This window comes from Balaenoptera musculus, chromosome 19 (assembly GCF_009873245.2).
Source record: "Balaenoptera musculus isolate JJ_BM4_2016_0621 chromosome 19, mBalMus1.pri.v3, whole genome shotgun sequence".
NCBI classification, from domain to species: Eukaryota; Metazoa; Chordata; class Mammalia; order Artiodactyla; family Balaenopteridae; genus Balaenoptera; species Balaenoptera musculus.
In genome coordinates this window covers 10,850,402-10,865,887 of record NC_045803.1, presented here as the reverse complement: position 1 = coordinate 10,865,887, position 15,486 = coordinate 10,850,402, and the positions used below count along the sequence as shown (strand labels likewise).

The following is a 15,486-nucleotide window of genomic DNA, read 5'->3' as shown; positions in this document are numbered from 1 at the left end:
GTCCATGAGGAGTGTACTATCATGACTCCCATTTTACAGATGAGGAAACTGAGGCCCAGTGGGCTCCATAACTTGCCCAGGGTCATGGAAGCTGGGAAGAGTGGAACTAGGTCCAGTAACGTCAACCACACCTCATGTTTGGGATCCGACTCTGCCAGGTGCTGGCTAACTTCCTGACATGTAGCATCTGCTCTCAACAACCCTGAGTAGGGGCCACACCATCCCTCTTTTTCAGAGCAGTCAATGGAGACTCAGGAAGGGGTTGCTCCCAGCCCCACTTCCAGTAAGTGCAGAGCCAAGGTCAAAACTGGACTCTCTGTAGCCCCAAAGTCTCCGCATACACCCATTTGACATATAGAAACAACAAGGCCTCAGGAGGAGAAGAGAGAGAATGTGGATTTCTCAGCCCCACGCAGGAGGCCAAGAAGCAGAGCCCCAAAGGAAGTGTGCAGCCGCCAGCCTTCCCTTCTGTGTGGCTTTGGAAACAGAGCCACACAGGCCTCCCCCACCTGCAGGAACTTGGGTAAGTCAGAGCCCTTACCTGGTGCCTCAGTTTCCCCATCTGCCAGTGGGGGTTCTGACAGTGCTCACAGCACAGGGCAGCCACTGAGATGACACCTAAAGGTCACCCACAGCTTTGGGGCTGGGAAAACGGCAGTCACAACAGATGGGTTTTATCCCTTGGTGACCCCCAAGTTCACCAGGGAGACCAGGGCCTGGGCCGTGGGTAAGAACTGCCCTAAAATCTTCCCCTGCCCCTCCTTCCTCCTCCCCGATGACCTGGTTCTTCTCCTGGTACCAAACCTGGGTCCTCGGCACAAAGAAGTTTAGGCAGCGCCCCAGGAGGCCTGGCCAGGTCGTGGCCCCTGGCCCGTGCCTGCCACACCTGCTCTGGTACCCAAACGGGGCCCCAGATCCTCGGTGACTCGATCCCTCCAAATTCAGGTGATCTCCCCCGGCTCCAAATCACCGAACCCTCCCAGGTCCGGCGCCAGACGCAGCCAAACCCCAACCAGGAAGGGTCTCGGAGCATCGGGCCGCCAACGCCGCTGTCTCCAAGAGCTGGGTTTGGGGTGAAAGATGGTGCTGACCAGATGCAGCTGGCTCCTCCTCAGTGGTGAGCGAGAATGGCGCCCCCAGAACCTCAGCCCCCACGGCCTCGGGGAAGGGAGGGGATCCTCGGCCTGGGGAGGGAAGGTGTCAGCCGGAAATCCAGCACGTCCGGAGGATAGCTCTGCTTCACACGGGCACAATTTGCTCCACTAAGAGTCACCAGTGTGGGGCAGGCTGGGGACCGTCACCCAGAGAGGTTTTCAGGGTGGACTTTGGAGATTTCTAAGAGCGGGGTGTAGGCTAGGGCAAGGGAACCACTGCTATGCCTTCATTCATGTGGCAAACTCTTACTGAGCTCTGGAAGTCTTAACAAGAGCAAGTTGTAACCAGCCGCTCTGCCCCTCCCTCAGGCTATGGTTTGGGCAGTTGCCATCCTCTTCTCAGCCTCAGTTTCCTCATCTATGAAATGGGCCTAACTCCTGGGGTCGTTTGAAGGTCATTCCAAGCAGCATTTACTAGTGCTTACTGGATGCTATTCTAAATGCTTTCCACGTATTCATAACCACCCTATGAAGAAGGCCCATCCATGACCCCCCACTCCATAGACCAGAAGCCTGAGGCTCAGAGAGGTCAAGGCACCGGTCAGGGTCACACAGCCAGAAAGCGGCAGGGCTGAGCGCTAGACCCAGAGGCCTCGCTCATAGTCAGCCTTTATCAGCACGGAAAGTACCAGAAACCAAGCCAAGCATGTAAGCACTTCTTACGTGAGAACCGCCGCGTCTTCCCAATCCAGGCAACCACACACAATTCAAACCCAGGCAGCCCCAACCAGCTAGTCAGGTTTGGGGCTTATCTGTTGGGTTGAGAACAGAAGGGGTGGAGTGTATTAATCACGGCCCTACTTTCTGCCTCTGGAGAGGCAGAGGAAGGGCGCCGGACCGGGAGTCGGGGCCCAGGGGCTGCACTCGTAAGTGGAGGCCTAGTGACTCTCACAGCGGGAGGGGGGAACCCTCTGGGTGGTATCCAAGGTCCTGCAGGCTGAGCATGTGCTGTGAGCTTGCTGTGCGCAAAGACTTAGGCTAGATCCTTAGCATAGCCCATCAAATCCAACCCTCAGATCACAGCCCCCTCCCCAGGACTGAGATTCCACACCTGGCTGACAGCTTCTGCGCACTTACTTGTGGGAGGAACACGTGTGCCAGGAGCCACGTCTCCCCCTCCATCAAACGTGGGGAGAGATCAAGTCCACCTCATCCCGCCCCTCTGGCTCCTTTTCCTCAGCCGCTTTCCTGAGCGCGGGGGCCGAGATCACTATCACCCCCGAGCCTGCCCAGCCAGCCGAGGGCGACAACGTCACACTGGCTGTCCAAGGGCTTTCAGGGGAGCTGCTTGCCTACAACTGGTATGCGGGGCCCACGCTCAGTCTGTCTTACCTGGTGGCCAGCTACATCGTAAGCACAGGCGATGAGACCCCTGGCCCGGCCCACACGGGGCGGGAGGCTGTGCGCCCCGACGGCGGCCTGGACATCCAGGGCGCCCTGCCCGGGCACTCGGGCACCTACATCCTGCAGACTCTCAACAGGCAATTTCAGACGGAGGTGGGCTACGGACGCTTGCAGGTCTATGGTGAGACACCCCCCAGAGCCCCCTCTTCCCCAGCTGGGCTTTCCCATCTCCTTCCCAATCCTTCTTTAAAAAACAAAAACAAAAAAAAACTCTAAAAAATATTAAAACCATCAAAAAAAAAAAACCTGACCTAAAATAACATTAAAATGCACACCTCCTCCCAGATGGCTTCTGGGATTAAACCTGCCTCTCAACCTGTTCTTTGCCCCTCTGGCTGGGGGTTCAAGGGCACCACCGGGATCCAGCCATGTCCTCTGCCTGGGGAGGGGGAGGCCCTGGAAGCAGGCAGTGCCCGGCCCCCTCCCCCTCTGTCTCTTGCCCCACAGAGATCCTGGCCCAGCCTGTGGTCATGACCAACGGCACGGCGTTGGTGGAGCGCCGGGACACCCTGCGCCTGACATGCAGCAGCCCCAGCCCCGCCGAGGTCCGCTGGTTCTTCAACGGCGACACCCTGCCCATCGCCGTCCGCCTCGGCCTGTCCCCTGACGGCCGGGTGCTGACCCGGCACGGCATCCGCAGGGAGGAGGCCGGAGCCTACCAGTGTGAGGTCTGGAACCCGGTCAGTGTCAGCCGCAGCGAGCCCATCAACCTGACCGTGTACTGTGAGTCCTCCTGGCCCAGCCCCTGCAGAGATACCCAGTGCCCCAACCTCATAGATGGGGAAACTGAGGCCAGGAGAGAGTGCCCAAGGGCATGCAGTGAGTCAGTAGGCCAGCTGGGGTTAGAAAGCAGGGATTCCTCATAAAATGCACTTGACCCATCTCCTAAGGACGAAAGACCACCTTTGAAATTGAATAATCCTTCCCTTTGAATCAATACCTCCAGGACTGGTCGGTTTTGAAAGGGAGGGGGGATGGCGTGAGTGGTGGAATGGGAGGGGAAGTAAAATTAAAAACATAACCAAAGCATGGAGTCATTCCCAGGGGCAGCAGATATGCAGTGTGGCATCCAGAGAAAGGAAATCACTCAGGTACACGAGGGCCGGCAATGTAGAAAAACTTAGAACCTAGAATCCTACAACCAGGGCATTCTGGATTTAAGAAGCACTGGATTCTAGACTCTGAGAATCCTAGAAACTCTAGAAGCAGAAATTCTTAGAATCTTAGAATCTAATTCTAAAATCTTAGAGCCACCCAACCCTAGAATCTTAGAAACATAGATTTCTAGAATCTTAGAATCCTAGAACATAGAAACATCTGCTCTTGGAACGCTAGAATTCTAGACTCTTAGAATGGCTTATCAGAAACCATTTAGACTTTTTTTTTTTTAATGGAACCATAGATTTCAAAAATATCTTGAAATGTTGTCTGGCCCAACACCCTCTTTTTACAGAAGAGAAAACTGAGATTCCCCTGAGAGGGAAGGTGATTGTCAAGATCTCAGAGCAAGTTAGAGATCCATGTGGGATTCGAAAAGGCCAGAGCTCTTTTTCCCTCCAGATATTCCCAGGGGCCCATCCTGGTGGAAAGAAAGCCAGGGGTGTGCCCACCTCGACCACCCTCTCCCTCCACTGCCCCGTTTCTCTCCCTCCCACCCCCCCACAGTTGGCCCAGAACGCGTGGCCATCCTCCAGGATTCCACCACCCGCACGGGCTGCACCATCAAAGTCGATTTCAACACATCTCTCACGCTGTGGTGCGTGTCCCGGTCCTGCCCGGAGCCTGAGTACATGTGGGTCTTCAACGGGCGGGCCTTAAAGAATGGCCAAGACCACCTCAACATCAGTAGCATGACGGCAGCCCAGGAGGGCACGTACACGTGTATTGCTAAGAACCCCAAGACCCTGCTGTCTGGATCTGCCTCAGTGGTGGTCAAACTCTCTGGTGAGTCGTCCCCGGCCTGACCAACCCCCCCCCTTCATGGAGGCCCAGCTGGACTCAAGCTTTGGTTGCTCTACCCGCCATTAGGCCACCATTTGCCCAAGAGATGATTGGAGAGTGAGAGATTCTCAACCCATTCGTTGGCCAAGTGACAAAGTGGCATATCAGGTGGACCCTCTTCATCCAGGTGACAAAAAGAGGCAGTCTGTGCCTTGTCACCCAGAAAACAACTGACAAATCAGGCTCTCTTCCTTGAGGGTTGGCAAAGTGAGAAATGGGCCACATGTCCCAAACCGTGCAGCTGCAGAGTGGGAGAACATTCGGATGTCCCTTCATATGGGTGCCCATGTTCTAAATTCAGTCTGTCACAGCTGCTCCAGGCTGGACCCACTCCCTGCCAAACAGACAGCTGAACCTCAGCGCATCCAACTAGATAACCCAGTTATCTGGCCCAGATGCCGGTGTGCGCACGCGCACACACGCGTACACACATACACTCCTGGAAAATCACAGCCAGTCGTTGGCAAATGGAAAAACACAGCGAGAGAGGCACTGTCTTGCCTCTGTCCTGAAACAACCTGGCGGTGGGGGTAGTGCAGACACAGCTGGTGTTCTCAGAGCCATCAGGATCCTCAGGGGACATTTTCTCATCCCCCTGGGGATGGTGGCTTTGAACATTAGGGCCTCATTCATTCCGCCTTGGTTCCTTCCCAAGTGGCCACCATCTCCCAGGGACAGTGGGAACGGTCCTTCCCTCCCTCCTCCCTCCCTCTTACTAACAGGCTGGGCCTCATCCAAAGGGTGGATACTCTTTCACCCAAAGCAGAAATGGCATTCCCAGAGGTAAGTGTACCTCCTGCCCCACCCTACTGGGGCCTTAGCAGCTGGTCTTGGCAGGAGACAGGGGGGTGGACCGGATGACCTCAGGCGCTGTCCAGAGCCCTGTCTGTGCAGGTCAAGATGGGGGGGGTGTCCAAGGTGTGCAGGTATGTGCAGGGAGTGGGTAGAGCGCCCCCAACGGCCTCCTAAACCGTCAGCACCTCTGTGGCAGGTGCCAGGGGAGAGACAGAGGAAAGGGAGACGTCACCCTTCTTCCACCTGGGCGAGACTCTGATCTGACGGAGGAGACATGGTCTCTGCCCTTGCAGAGATGGCCTTGAAACAGGGAAGCATAGCCTCCCTATTCAAGAGCTGCCAGTCAGGGAGAAGAGGCAATGCCTCACACTCCATTCCAGCAGTGATGAAGGAGACATGACAGACACCCTCAGTGAGCTTCCAATCAGATGGAGGAGACACAGGAGACACTTGAGGAGATTTTGTATTCTGATGGGGAAGACATGGTCTTGAGGAGACATGGCTTTTTTTTTTTTTTTTTAAGAATTCCTAGTCTGATGGGGGAGACACAGTTCCCACCTTTGGGGTACTCCCAATCTGATGGGGGAGTACAAGCCCCCCACTTTCTAGGAATTTCCAGTCTGATGGGATAGACATGCCCCCATTCAAGTTCTGGGGTCCCCAGCCTGACTGGAAAGACCCAGCCTGATAATAATCTGGAATTTCCAATCTGATGGAGGAGACATGGCCTCCCACCCTCTGGAATCTTTCAATCTGATGGGGAACTATAGCCCCCATATTCTGAGGTCTCTTGAGCTGACAGAAGAGACGACACCTGGAGTACACAGCTCCCAACTATCCGATGGGGGAGACACGGCCCCCATATTCTGAGAATTTCCAATCTGATGGAGGAGACATGACTCAGCCCTCTAAGGTCTTCCAGTTTAATGGGAGAGATATTCCCCCAAAGGCTGGAAATTCCTAGTCTAATGGGGGAAGAGACAGCCCCCATTGGGGTTTCTCAATCTGACGGGTGAAGACAGCTCCCTGGCAGGCAGGCATTGCTGAGACACAAAATCCACCTCCATACCACACAAGTCACCTCCTTCCTCTGTCTCCCTCCCACCAACCCGCATGGAGAGTGCCAGCTGGGGGAGGCATATGTGAGCTGGCCGGGGGTGGGCGGGGGACGCTCTGCCCCGCGAAGGCGCAGCTGACCCAGCCCCCTCGCTCTCTCCCCAGCGGCCGCGGTCGCCATGACAATCGTGCCGATGCCGACCAGGCCGATGGAGGGCCAGGACGTGACACTGACCGTACAGGGCTACCCCAAGGATCTGCTGGTCTATGCCTGGTACCGCGGGCCTGCCTCCGAGCCCAATCGGCTGCTCAGCCAACTGCCGTCGGGGAACTGGATCGCAGGCCCCGCGCACACAGGCCGGGAGGTGGGCTTCGCCAACTGCTCGCTGCTGGTGCAGAAGCTGAACCTCACCGACGCCGGCCGCTACACACTCAAGACCGTCACGCTGCAGGGCAAGACTGAGACGCTGGAAGTGGAGCTGCAGGTGGCCCGTGAGTGTGCGGGAGGGGACGGGGAGAGGGGGGCCTCTTTTCAGACAAGGGCTCCCAGAAGAGGAGCTCCGCTTTCTCCATCTGACTTGGGACTCCCCAAATGGAGCTCGTGCCTCTTCTGTCAAACTGATGACCTAGACCAGGGGTAGATAGGCTTCCTCCATCAGACTGGGGACACTAAACGGGGCTTCCATGCCTTCTCTCTTCTGTAAGAGGCACACCAGACCAAAGGTTTTAAAATACAGTGTGTAGTCTGAGGGTAAGGCATCCTTTTTCCTGGACCATAAAACACAGGAGGTGCTGCCTCTACCACCATACTGGGGGAATAGGCTAATGATGGGCGTGTAGCTCTCCCATCAGACTAGAGGTACAGAGGGCGGATCCTGCCTCCCTCTTCAGACTGTCATCCTCGGCAGTGGGGATCATGTTTCATGCTTTGCGTTACAAAAAGAGTGAGAACAGAATTCCTACTCTCAGAAGGTAAATTAATCTCTCAAACTGAAATAGGGACGATCTCCTCCATCAGGATGGAGATTTCTAGGTGGTGGGAATTGTGTTTCCTCTTCAGACTGGAAATTCCCTATGTTCAGGAACAATGTCTCTTCCATCAGAATGGGAATTTCTAGATGATGGGGACCATGACTCCCAGTCAGACTGGGAGCTCCCAGAAGTCAGGAACAGTGTCTCCTCCATCAGACTGGGAGCTCCCAGATGTTGGGGACCGTGTCTCCCCATCAGACTGGGAGCTCCCAGAAGTCAGGAACAATGTCTCCTCCATCAGACTGGGAGCTCCCAGATGTTGGGGACCGTGTCTCCCCCCTCAGACTGGGAGGTCCCAGAAGTCAGGAACAATGTCTCCTCCATCAGACTGGGAGCTCCCAGAAGTCAGGAACAATGTCTCCCCCATCAGACTGGGAGCTCCCAGAAGTCAGGAACAATGTCTCCCCCATCAGACTGGGAGCTCCCAGAAGTCAGGAACAATGTCTCCTCCATCAGACTGGGAGCTCCCAGACGTTGGGGACCGTGTCTCCCCATCAGACTGGGAGCTCCCAGAAGTCAGGAACAATGTCTCCCCCATCAGACTGGGAGCTCCCAGAAGTCAGGAACAATGTCTCCCCCATCAGACTGGGAGCTCCCAGAAGTCAGGAACAATGTCTCCCCCATCAGACTGGGAGCTCCCAGAAGTCAGGAACAATGTCTCCCCCCTCAGACTGGGAGCTCCCAGATGTTGGGGACCCTGTCTCCCCATCAGACTGGGAGCTCCCAGAAGTCAGGAACAATGTCTCCTCCATCAGACTGGGAGCTCCCAGATGTTGGGGACCGTGTCTCCCCATCAGACTGGGAGCTCCCAGAAGTCAGGAACAATGTCTCCCCCATCAGACTGGGAGCTCCCAGAAGTCAGGAACAATGTCTCCTCCATCAGACTGGGAGCTCCCAGAAGTCAGGAACAATGTCTCCTCCATCAGACTGGGAGCTCCCAGAAGTCAGGAACAATGTCTCCCCCATCAGACTGGGAGCTCCCAGATGTTGGGGACCGTGTCTCCCCCCCAGACTGAGCATCCCCAGAGGTCTGAGGTGTCATGTCCCTGGAGCCTTGCCTCCCCCATCAGAGCAGGCAGTCTCAGAAGCCATGTCCCTGAGTTAAGGACAGTGACCCCCCCTCCCTCAGACTTGAACCTTTCAGGATCAGGGACCCAATCACTGCCAGACACCCTAGCACCCTCCTTCACCCATTCACTCATCAAACCCTAGTTTTCTGGGTCAGTGTTGGGGGGGAGAAGGCTGGTCAATGAAGCAGGCCACCCCCGATGAAGCCTCGGAATTCCTTTTCACTCTGTCTCTCTTCTCACAGTCAACCTCCCTTCCTCGCACAAGGACCAACGCCACCTTCCTGAACCTGAACCTGGCACAGGCTGAGCATGGGGCGGGTGGGGCCGCTGGGAGGCCAGGGTTGGGCAGGGGAGAAGAAGGAATGGGGGCACTGGGGACCTGGTCCCCTACCTCCCTGACGGCCTCCTCCACCCCTGTGCCCCATCCTCCCCCACAGCCCTGGAGTAGCACCATGGCCCTGGAGACCTCCAGAGAGACCAGCTCTTCGTGCCACCCTCCTTGTTTCCTCCCCCTGAGTGGAGGACCACTTGCTTCCAGCAAGGATGCAGGACCATGGTTCACGGTTCTCCTGCTTCCACCCTAGAGTTAGAGCCAACAGGGCCCTGCTCCTTCACTGAGCTGTCGGAGAGCCACAGAGGCTATAAACATCCTGGTTAACACACGCCTGTGTCAGCCTCTCCTTCCACCACTCCCAACCCTGCCATTCCTGGTCACCACCCTTGCTTCTTTTCCCACCCAAGATTATTCTCAGTCTGGCTGCATGCATGCGCAGGGGTGCCCAAAGCACAGGGCTCCAAGCCCCCACTGCTTGATGTCAGGGCCTTAGGCCCTTCCCACATCTCCCCAGGTTATATCTGAGGGTCCTGCTTCCCAGTGGCCCAAAGAGTGCCCCTCCCGTGGCACCAAACAGCTGCCCTGTTTGAACACGGCCCTCCCCTACACTGCGCCTCACTCCATAACCCAGGGACTGATATGTGCACAGGACAAAGAATGACCAAATTTCTCAAGAAGAGTTCCAGCATCTTCTGGCCCTCATCCATTTAACCAAAGATGCCCTTTTGTGTCCTCCATTGTCCTGGGATTCCCCCACCCCCACCCCATGTATCTCAAACATCACTTGCACAGTCCTAAAAATATCTCCCTCCTCCTCTAAACACACAAAAAAGCCCCTATGAATAAATGAATGCAAATGGGGCAGGGGTGGGGTTGAGGGGTGGAGAGCAGGGCAGTGGGAACCGGAAGGAGTGTGTCTTCTAACTCCTCTCACTAGTAGGGTATGAGCCGCAAGCCTAACCCAGCCAAGATGACCCACTATAGGGAGACTCTTGGTGTTAGTCAGAAGTGGTAATAGCAGACTCCAGGCTTGGGGTAGAAAGAGAGATTTGGGCAAGGATGGAAAGGCCTAGTAGAGAGATTTCCCAGAAACTTTCAAGACAGATCCTTTCTGGGGATGGCCATGTTGAGCTGAGATGGTGAGTGGTGAAAGGCACCCAGAATGAGGGTTATAAAATCTGGGTTAGAATCCTGCATTTGCTATGGATTCACTAGACTCTCAATTTGTCCATCAGTAAAAATGTGTGGACTTAGGATAGACTAGAGTTTTCCAAACCATTTTATTAGCCTCAGAGCCCTTTCCTCAAATGCAAACTTACATGGTAGGTCAATATATTATTTAAAATAGCAATGAAATAAAAGTAGATACCAATTCAAAAGCTATAGTCCTCCCCCTCACCAAATTTCTACACATTTTTGAAAAATATCCTTAAATTTAAATAATACTTGGATTACAGAGGCAATTAAAATGCAAAATACCAACCAGAATCAATTGCCAGTGAAAACATAATATCTATATCTATATCTATATCTATATATATATAGAGAGAGAGAGAGAGAGAAACTGTGGGATATGACCAAAGCTGCACTTGGTGGGGGAATGATAGCCTTAAAGGCTTAAAGGCATTGAGAGTACTAAAAAGAAAAGATTTTGAAATTGAGCAAAATAAGGTTGCCACTCAAGAAACTAGAAAAAGTCCATGAAATAAACCAAAGTAAAAAGGTAAGGAATTGGGCTTCCCTGGTGGCGCAGTGGTTGAGAATCTGCCTGCCAATGCAGGGGACACGGGTTCGAGCCCTGGTCTGGGAAGATCCCACATGCCACGGAGCAACTGGGCCCGTGAGCCACAATTACTGAGCCCGTGAGCCACAATTACTGAGCCTGCGCGTCTGGAGCCTGTGCTCCGCAACAAGAGAGGCCGCGATGGTGAGAGGCCTGCGCACCGCGATGAAGAGAGAGTGGTCCCCACTTGCCGCAACTAGAGAAAGCCCTCACACAGAAACGAAGACTCAACACAGTCATAAATAAATAAATAAATAAATAAATAAATAAATAAATAAATAAATAAATAAAATCAATTACTTTAAAAAAAAAAAAAAAGGTAAGGAATTAAGAAAAGTAAAAGAAGACATGGATGAAGTATAAAATAAAACAAAGAGTTAGTCAATAAGGCCTAAAGCTGGTTCTTTGAAAATACCAATGAAATAGACAAACTTTTTGCAAGTATGACAAGAGACAGAGGAGACTAATATATAAAATAAAAGAGAAACTGTTCTGATTGAAGTAGAGCAGGTTAGATGCTCAATAAATATATATACTGAGGGAAGAGAATAGTTCCCCAACAGCCACTCCCCTCTCCTCTTTCATGATGGCAGGCACTGCCTCCCATAAAAGAAGCTGAAAACGTCAGGCACTCACTTTCCCCGACTGCTTTGCAGCTCTTGGTCGCCATGTGACCAATTCTGGCCAACGAAGGAAGGAGAGAGCTAAAAGTTCTGTCCACTGACTCTGCCCCACCTGAGTGGGCACTAAGGGAGCTCCATGGAGTTTGAAAGTTATTAGCTAAATCAATGTTCTCCAATATGAGGGTTCCAGGCAATGGCACAGCTAGGAAGTGAGGATAGATTTAAGCCCATACCCTTAACCCCAACAACAGGAACAGCCCCAAAATGGGAAATAGCGTCCATATTCTCCCCACCCCTCCATATTCACATAAGAGTCAGTAACATATATATCAGCTAGAATTTTTCTTCAGTGGCTACTAAGAGAGACTGGAAATAACACAAACAACAAAGAGAGAGGACATTAATATATAAGATAAAAGAGAAACTGGTACATGTAAGAGTAGCTTACATGGATAGAAGATTATTTCTCTCTCACATAAAAGGTAATCATAAGCAGATTGTCCACAGCGTCATTAGGGACACAGCTCTTTCTGTCTTTCTGCTCTATCATTCTTAGCTTGGGGCTTCCATTCTCTTGATCACCTCATGGTCCAAGATGGCTGCTGGAGTCACAGCTGCCTCATTCATGTTCCACTCAGGAAGCAATAAGAGGGAGACAAAGGGTAAAAGAAGCCCCATGCCCGATTATGGACTGTGCCCCTTTTGAGGAACTTTCCCCACCCTACAACTTCCACTTACATCTGATTGACCAGCTCTTAGTCATGTGGCCACCCTAGCTGCAAGGGCGGCTGCGACAGGTAGTCTTTTCCCTGGGTATATTGCTGCTCCAAAGAACTTCAGGGTCCTGCTCTCAAGGAAGACAGGAAGGATGGATCCCAGGTGGGCAGCTGGTAGGCTCTGCCATGACACACCTTGGAACTCCTACCTTCCAAGCTGAACAAAATGGCCTTTCTCACCTAAGCCCAAAGCGAAAGAGCCCCAGGCACAGTAGCCAGGATTTGGGAAAGACTGGGGTTGTGTTCCAGCGGGGCTTGCTTTGTGCAAGGCAGAATGAGGCCAGCGGGAGGGGCCAAAGGAGGGGAGGGGGTAGCAGCTCAGTTTTCTAGGTCAAGCCAGATCCCATATCTTCAGGGTGTGGAGGCTCAGATGTCTCCAGGACCAAGTCTCCTGTCCCGCTGGGCCTCTCTGGGCTTCTGAACTGAATCCTCCAGGCAGTCCAATCCCCCTCTTTAACAGTCCAGGGAAGAATAACAGCAACAAACACACAATAATAATAGCTCCTATATCTCCAGCATTGATTTGGTCCTTTTGTATCTCTATCTCAGTGAATTCCTACAAGAACCCTCATGAGTATTACTGGCAGTTCCTCCATTTTACAGGTGAGGAAACTGAGGCCCAGAGAGCCAAAACCTCACTCCATGTCCCATAGTTCCCACAGCTGCTGGGAGGAGGCTAGCTGAGGAGTCCCCATCATCCCTCAGCAGGGCCGGCCAGGCAGGCGTGCAGGCTCAGAGCCCAGATGGAGCTGAGGTGGCCACTTGAGCTGAGGGACTCCAGGCAACGTGGCTTTTCCTCACTTGTAAAACAGAGATAGTAATAGTACCCACCTCCTAGGACTGTCGAAAAAATTAAATGAGTCAATACGAGGAAAGAATCTAGTTACATAAATGCTTGATAAACGCTTTTTAACTCACTCAGGTGTTAGGTTTGGGCAACAGGCTGATGGAAAAGCCAAATATAACCCTTTTTCTATAATGCCTTCTTCCTGGGGGACTTAATTAACCCTACGGCACAGGTTTCCCTCATTTTATGGAATACAGGATGGAAATACAATTTATGGAAAATTGTAATCACCTGAAAACGGCTTACAAGAAAAATAATATCCACGTATAAGCTTTTAGAATCCTGATGCTGAAAATTTTTTTTAATTTAAAAATAAAAAATAATGAGGAATTTCCTGGTGGTCCAGTGGTTAGGACTCAGCGCTTTCACTGCCCGGGGTGGGGTTCCATCCCTGATCAGGGAATTAAGATCCTGAAAGCCACGTGGTGCAGCCAAAAAAAAAAAAAGAAAGAAAGAGAAGTAAAAAAGAACAAACAAAAAAAGAAAAAAAATTTTTTTAAAAAAGAAAAAATCCCAACGCTGATCCTCACAGGTGCCGGAGGAAATGTGCCCTCAACACAGATTCCCTGACTTGCTTCTCACAGCCTCCCTTCGAAATGGGGCCCCATTTCCCCGGTCTGCTAGCTGTTTATTAAAAATACACCTCCCAGGTCTCTGCCTGGGCCCAGGTAATCTGTGTCTCCAGGGAAGGGACCTGGAAACTGGATTTTTTAAATAAATAGCCTGGGTGATTTTTGTCAGCTGGCAAGTTGGGGGACCCAGATGCGGGGACTGTTTGACAATAAAAGGAAAGTAAGGCACAAAGAGAGGGAGGCAACTTACCCAAAGTCACTCAGCCAGGAAGGGGCAGGGCCAGGGTTTGGCCCAGGATCACACAGCAGGTTTTCAGCCTGAAGGCTGAGACTGGGACTCTCTTCTGCCCCAGGGGGCTCATACCGGCTCCCCATCTCCCTCCCCCACAAAGCCCGGAGGGTGCTTGGGGTCCTCTTGGGCCCTCAGATTCCACTAGCCATGGGTGTGAGCCAGGCCAGACCTCCAGAGCAGTCTCTGCCGCTCTCTCCCCCATCCCTCCCCCTCACCCAAGGTGCCTTTTCTCAAGTAACCTTTCTGCAATGGGGAGGGCAGGGGTGGGGTTTAGGGTTGACCTTGAGGCCAAAACACACAATGGCCCAGTCAGTCTCTGGAGCCCCGCCAGGGAGAGGAAGGAAGCCTGCCCTGTTTTTCTCCCCTGGGCTGGAATGTTGATTCAGGATGGAGAGAGAGAGGGAGGAGGGTGAGAAAGAGGAAGAAAGAGGGATGAGGGTAGAATAGGAAGGAGGAGGTGAGGGAGGAGGAGGGAAGAGGGGGTGCCTGGCACCAGGGTGCCAAGGCTGGACTTTGGGAACCAAGCAGGGAGTCTGGTCAACTCCAGCCCATCCTGACACACACTGCAGAGTCCAGAGAGGTCATCCCAGCCCCTCGAGGTTGCACAGGACCAGGGCAGCCAAAGAGCCTCACCCGTTCCACTAACCACAGGCAGAAGCTCCCTGAGTTCCCACAGTGGCCTTCAGAAGCGGGTGTCGGGTGCCCCCAGAGGTAAGATCACCTTTCTGGAATCATCTCCCCTATGGATCACAGTCCTTCCCCTCCTCCTCTCCTTTCCTCTCACTCCACTCTGGCCACACTGGCCTCCTGGCTATTGTTTGAAGAAACCACGCAACTCCTGCCTCAGGGCCTTTGCACTGGCCTTTCCCTCTGCTAGCAGTGTTCTCACTGTGGATGCCTGAATCACTCCATTAAGGTCTATGCTCAAACCCCCCCAACACCCAACATTGTCTAGCTTTGTTCTTCAGATCATTTATGGCACACACACGTTCCACTTCATATTATATATTTCTTTTCTTTTCTTTCTTTTTGGCCATGCGCATGGCTTGTGGGATCTCAGTTCCCTGACCAGGGATTGAACCCAAGCCTCTACAGTGAAAGTGCCAAATCCTAACCACTAGACCATCAGGGAACTGCATATTGTATATTTCTTTCTTCACTTGTTCATTACCTGTCTTTTCCACCAGACTATGAGCTCCATGAGGCAGGAATTTTCCTTCTTTTGTCTATCACCTTAAATCAGTGCTTGGCACACAATATGTGCTCAATAAATAGCAGTAATAATGATAAGGAGACTTGCCCTACCAGATAACAAAACACACTGTAGAGCTATTATTGTATCAGCTATCTACTACTGCATAACAAATTACCCCAACACTCAGCACCTTTATTATCTCAAAGTTTCTGTGAGTCAAGAATCTGAGAGTGGCTTGGCTGGATAGTTTGTTTTTGTTTTTTTTTTGGCCGTGCCTTGTGGCATGTGGGATCTTAGTTCCCCAACGAGGGATCAAACTCGTGCCTCCTGCAGTGTAAGCGCAGAGTCTTAACCACTGGACCGCCAGGGAAGTCCCTTGGCTGGATAGTTCTTACTCAAGGTCTCTGGTGAGGGTACAGTTAAGAGGTTGGCAGGGTTATAGTCATCTGAAGACTTGGCTGGGACTGGAGCTTCCTGGCTCGTTCACATGGCTGTTGGCAGGAGGCCTCAGTTCCTTGCCACATGGATCTCTCCATAGAAGTCTCATGACAA

General features: G+C 52.5%; 1 protein-coding gene across 1 annotated transcript; it reads left to right on the top strand.

Moving 5' to 3' along the window:
- The first annotated feature begins 243 nt into the window (after positions 1-243).
- On the top strand, positions 244-9,160 carry CEACAM16 (CEA cell adhesion molecule 16, tectorial membrane component). The gene is made up of 8 exons (XM_036834077.1): positions 244-283; positions 946-1,083; positions 1,925-2,020; positions 2,335-2,679; positions 3,006-3,281; positions 4,224-4,502; positions 6,576-6,902; positions 8,755-9,160. Exons 1-8 carry the CDS (start codon positions 244-246, stop codon positions 8,817-8,819), a joined length of 1,566 nt encoding a protein of 521 aa, XP_036689972.1. The 3' UTR covers positions 8,820-9,160.
- The last annotated feature ends 6,326 nt before the right edge of the window (positions 9,161-15,486 follow it).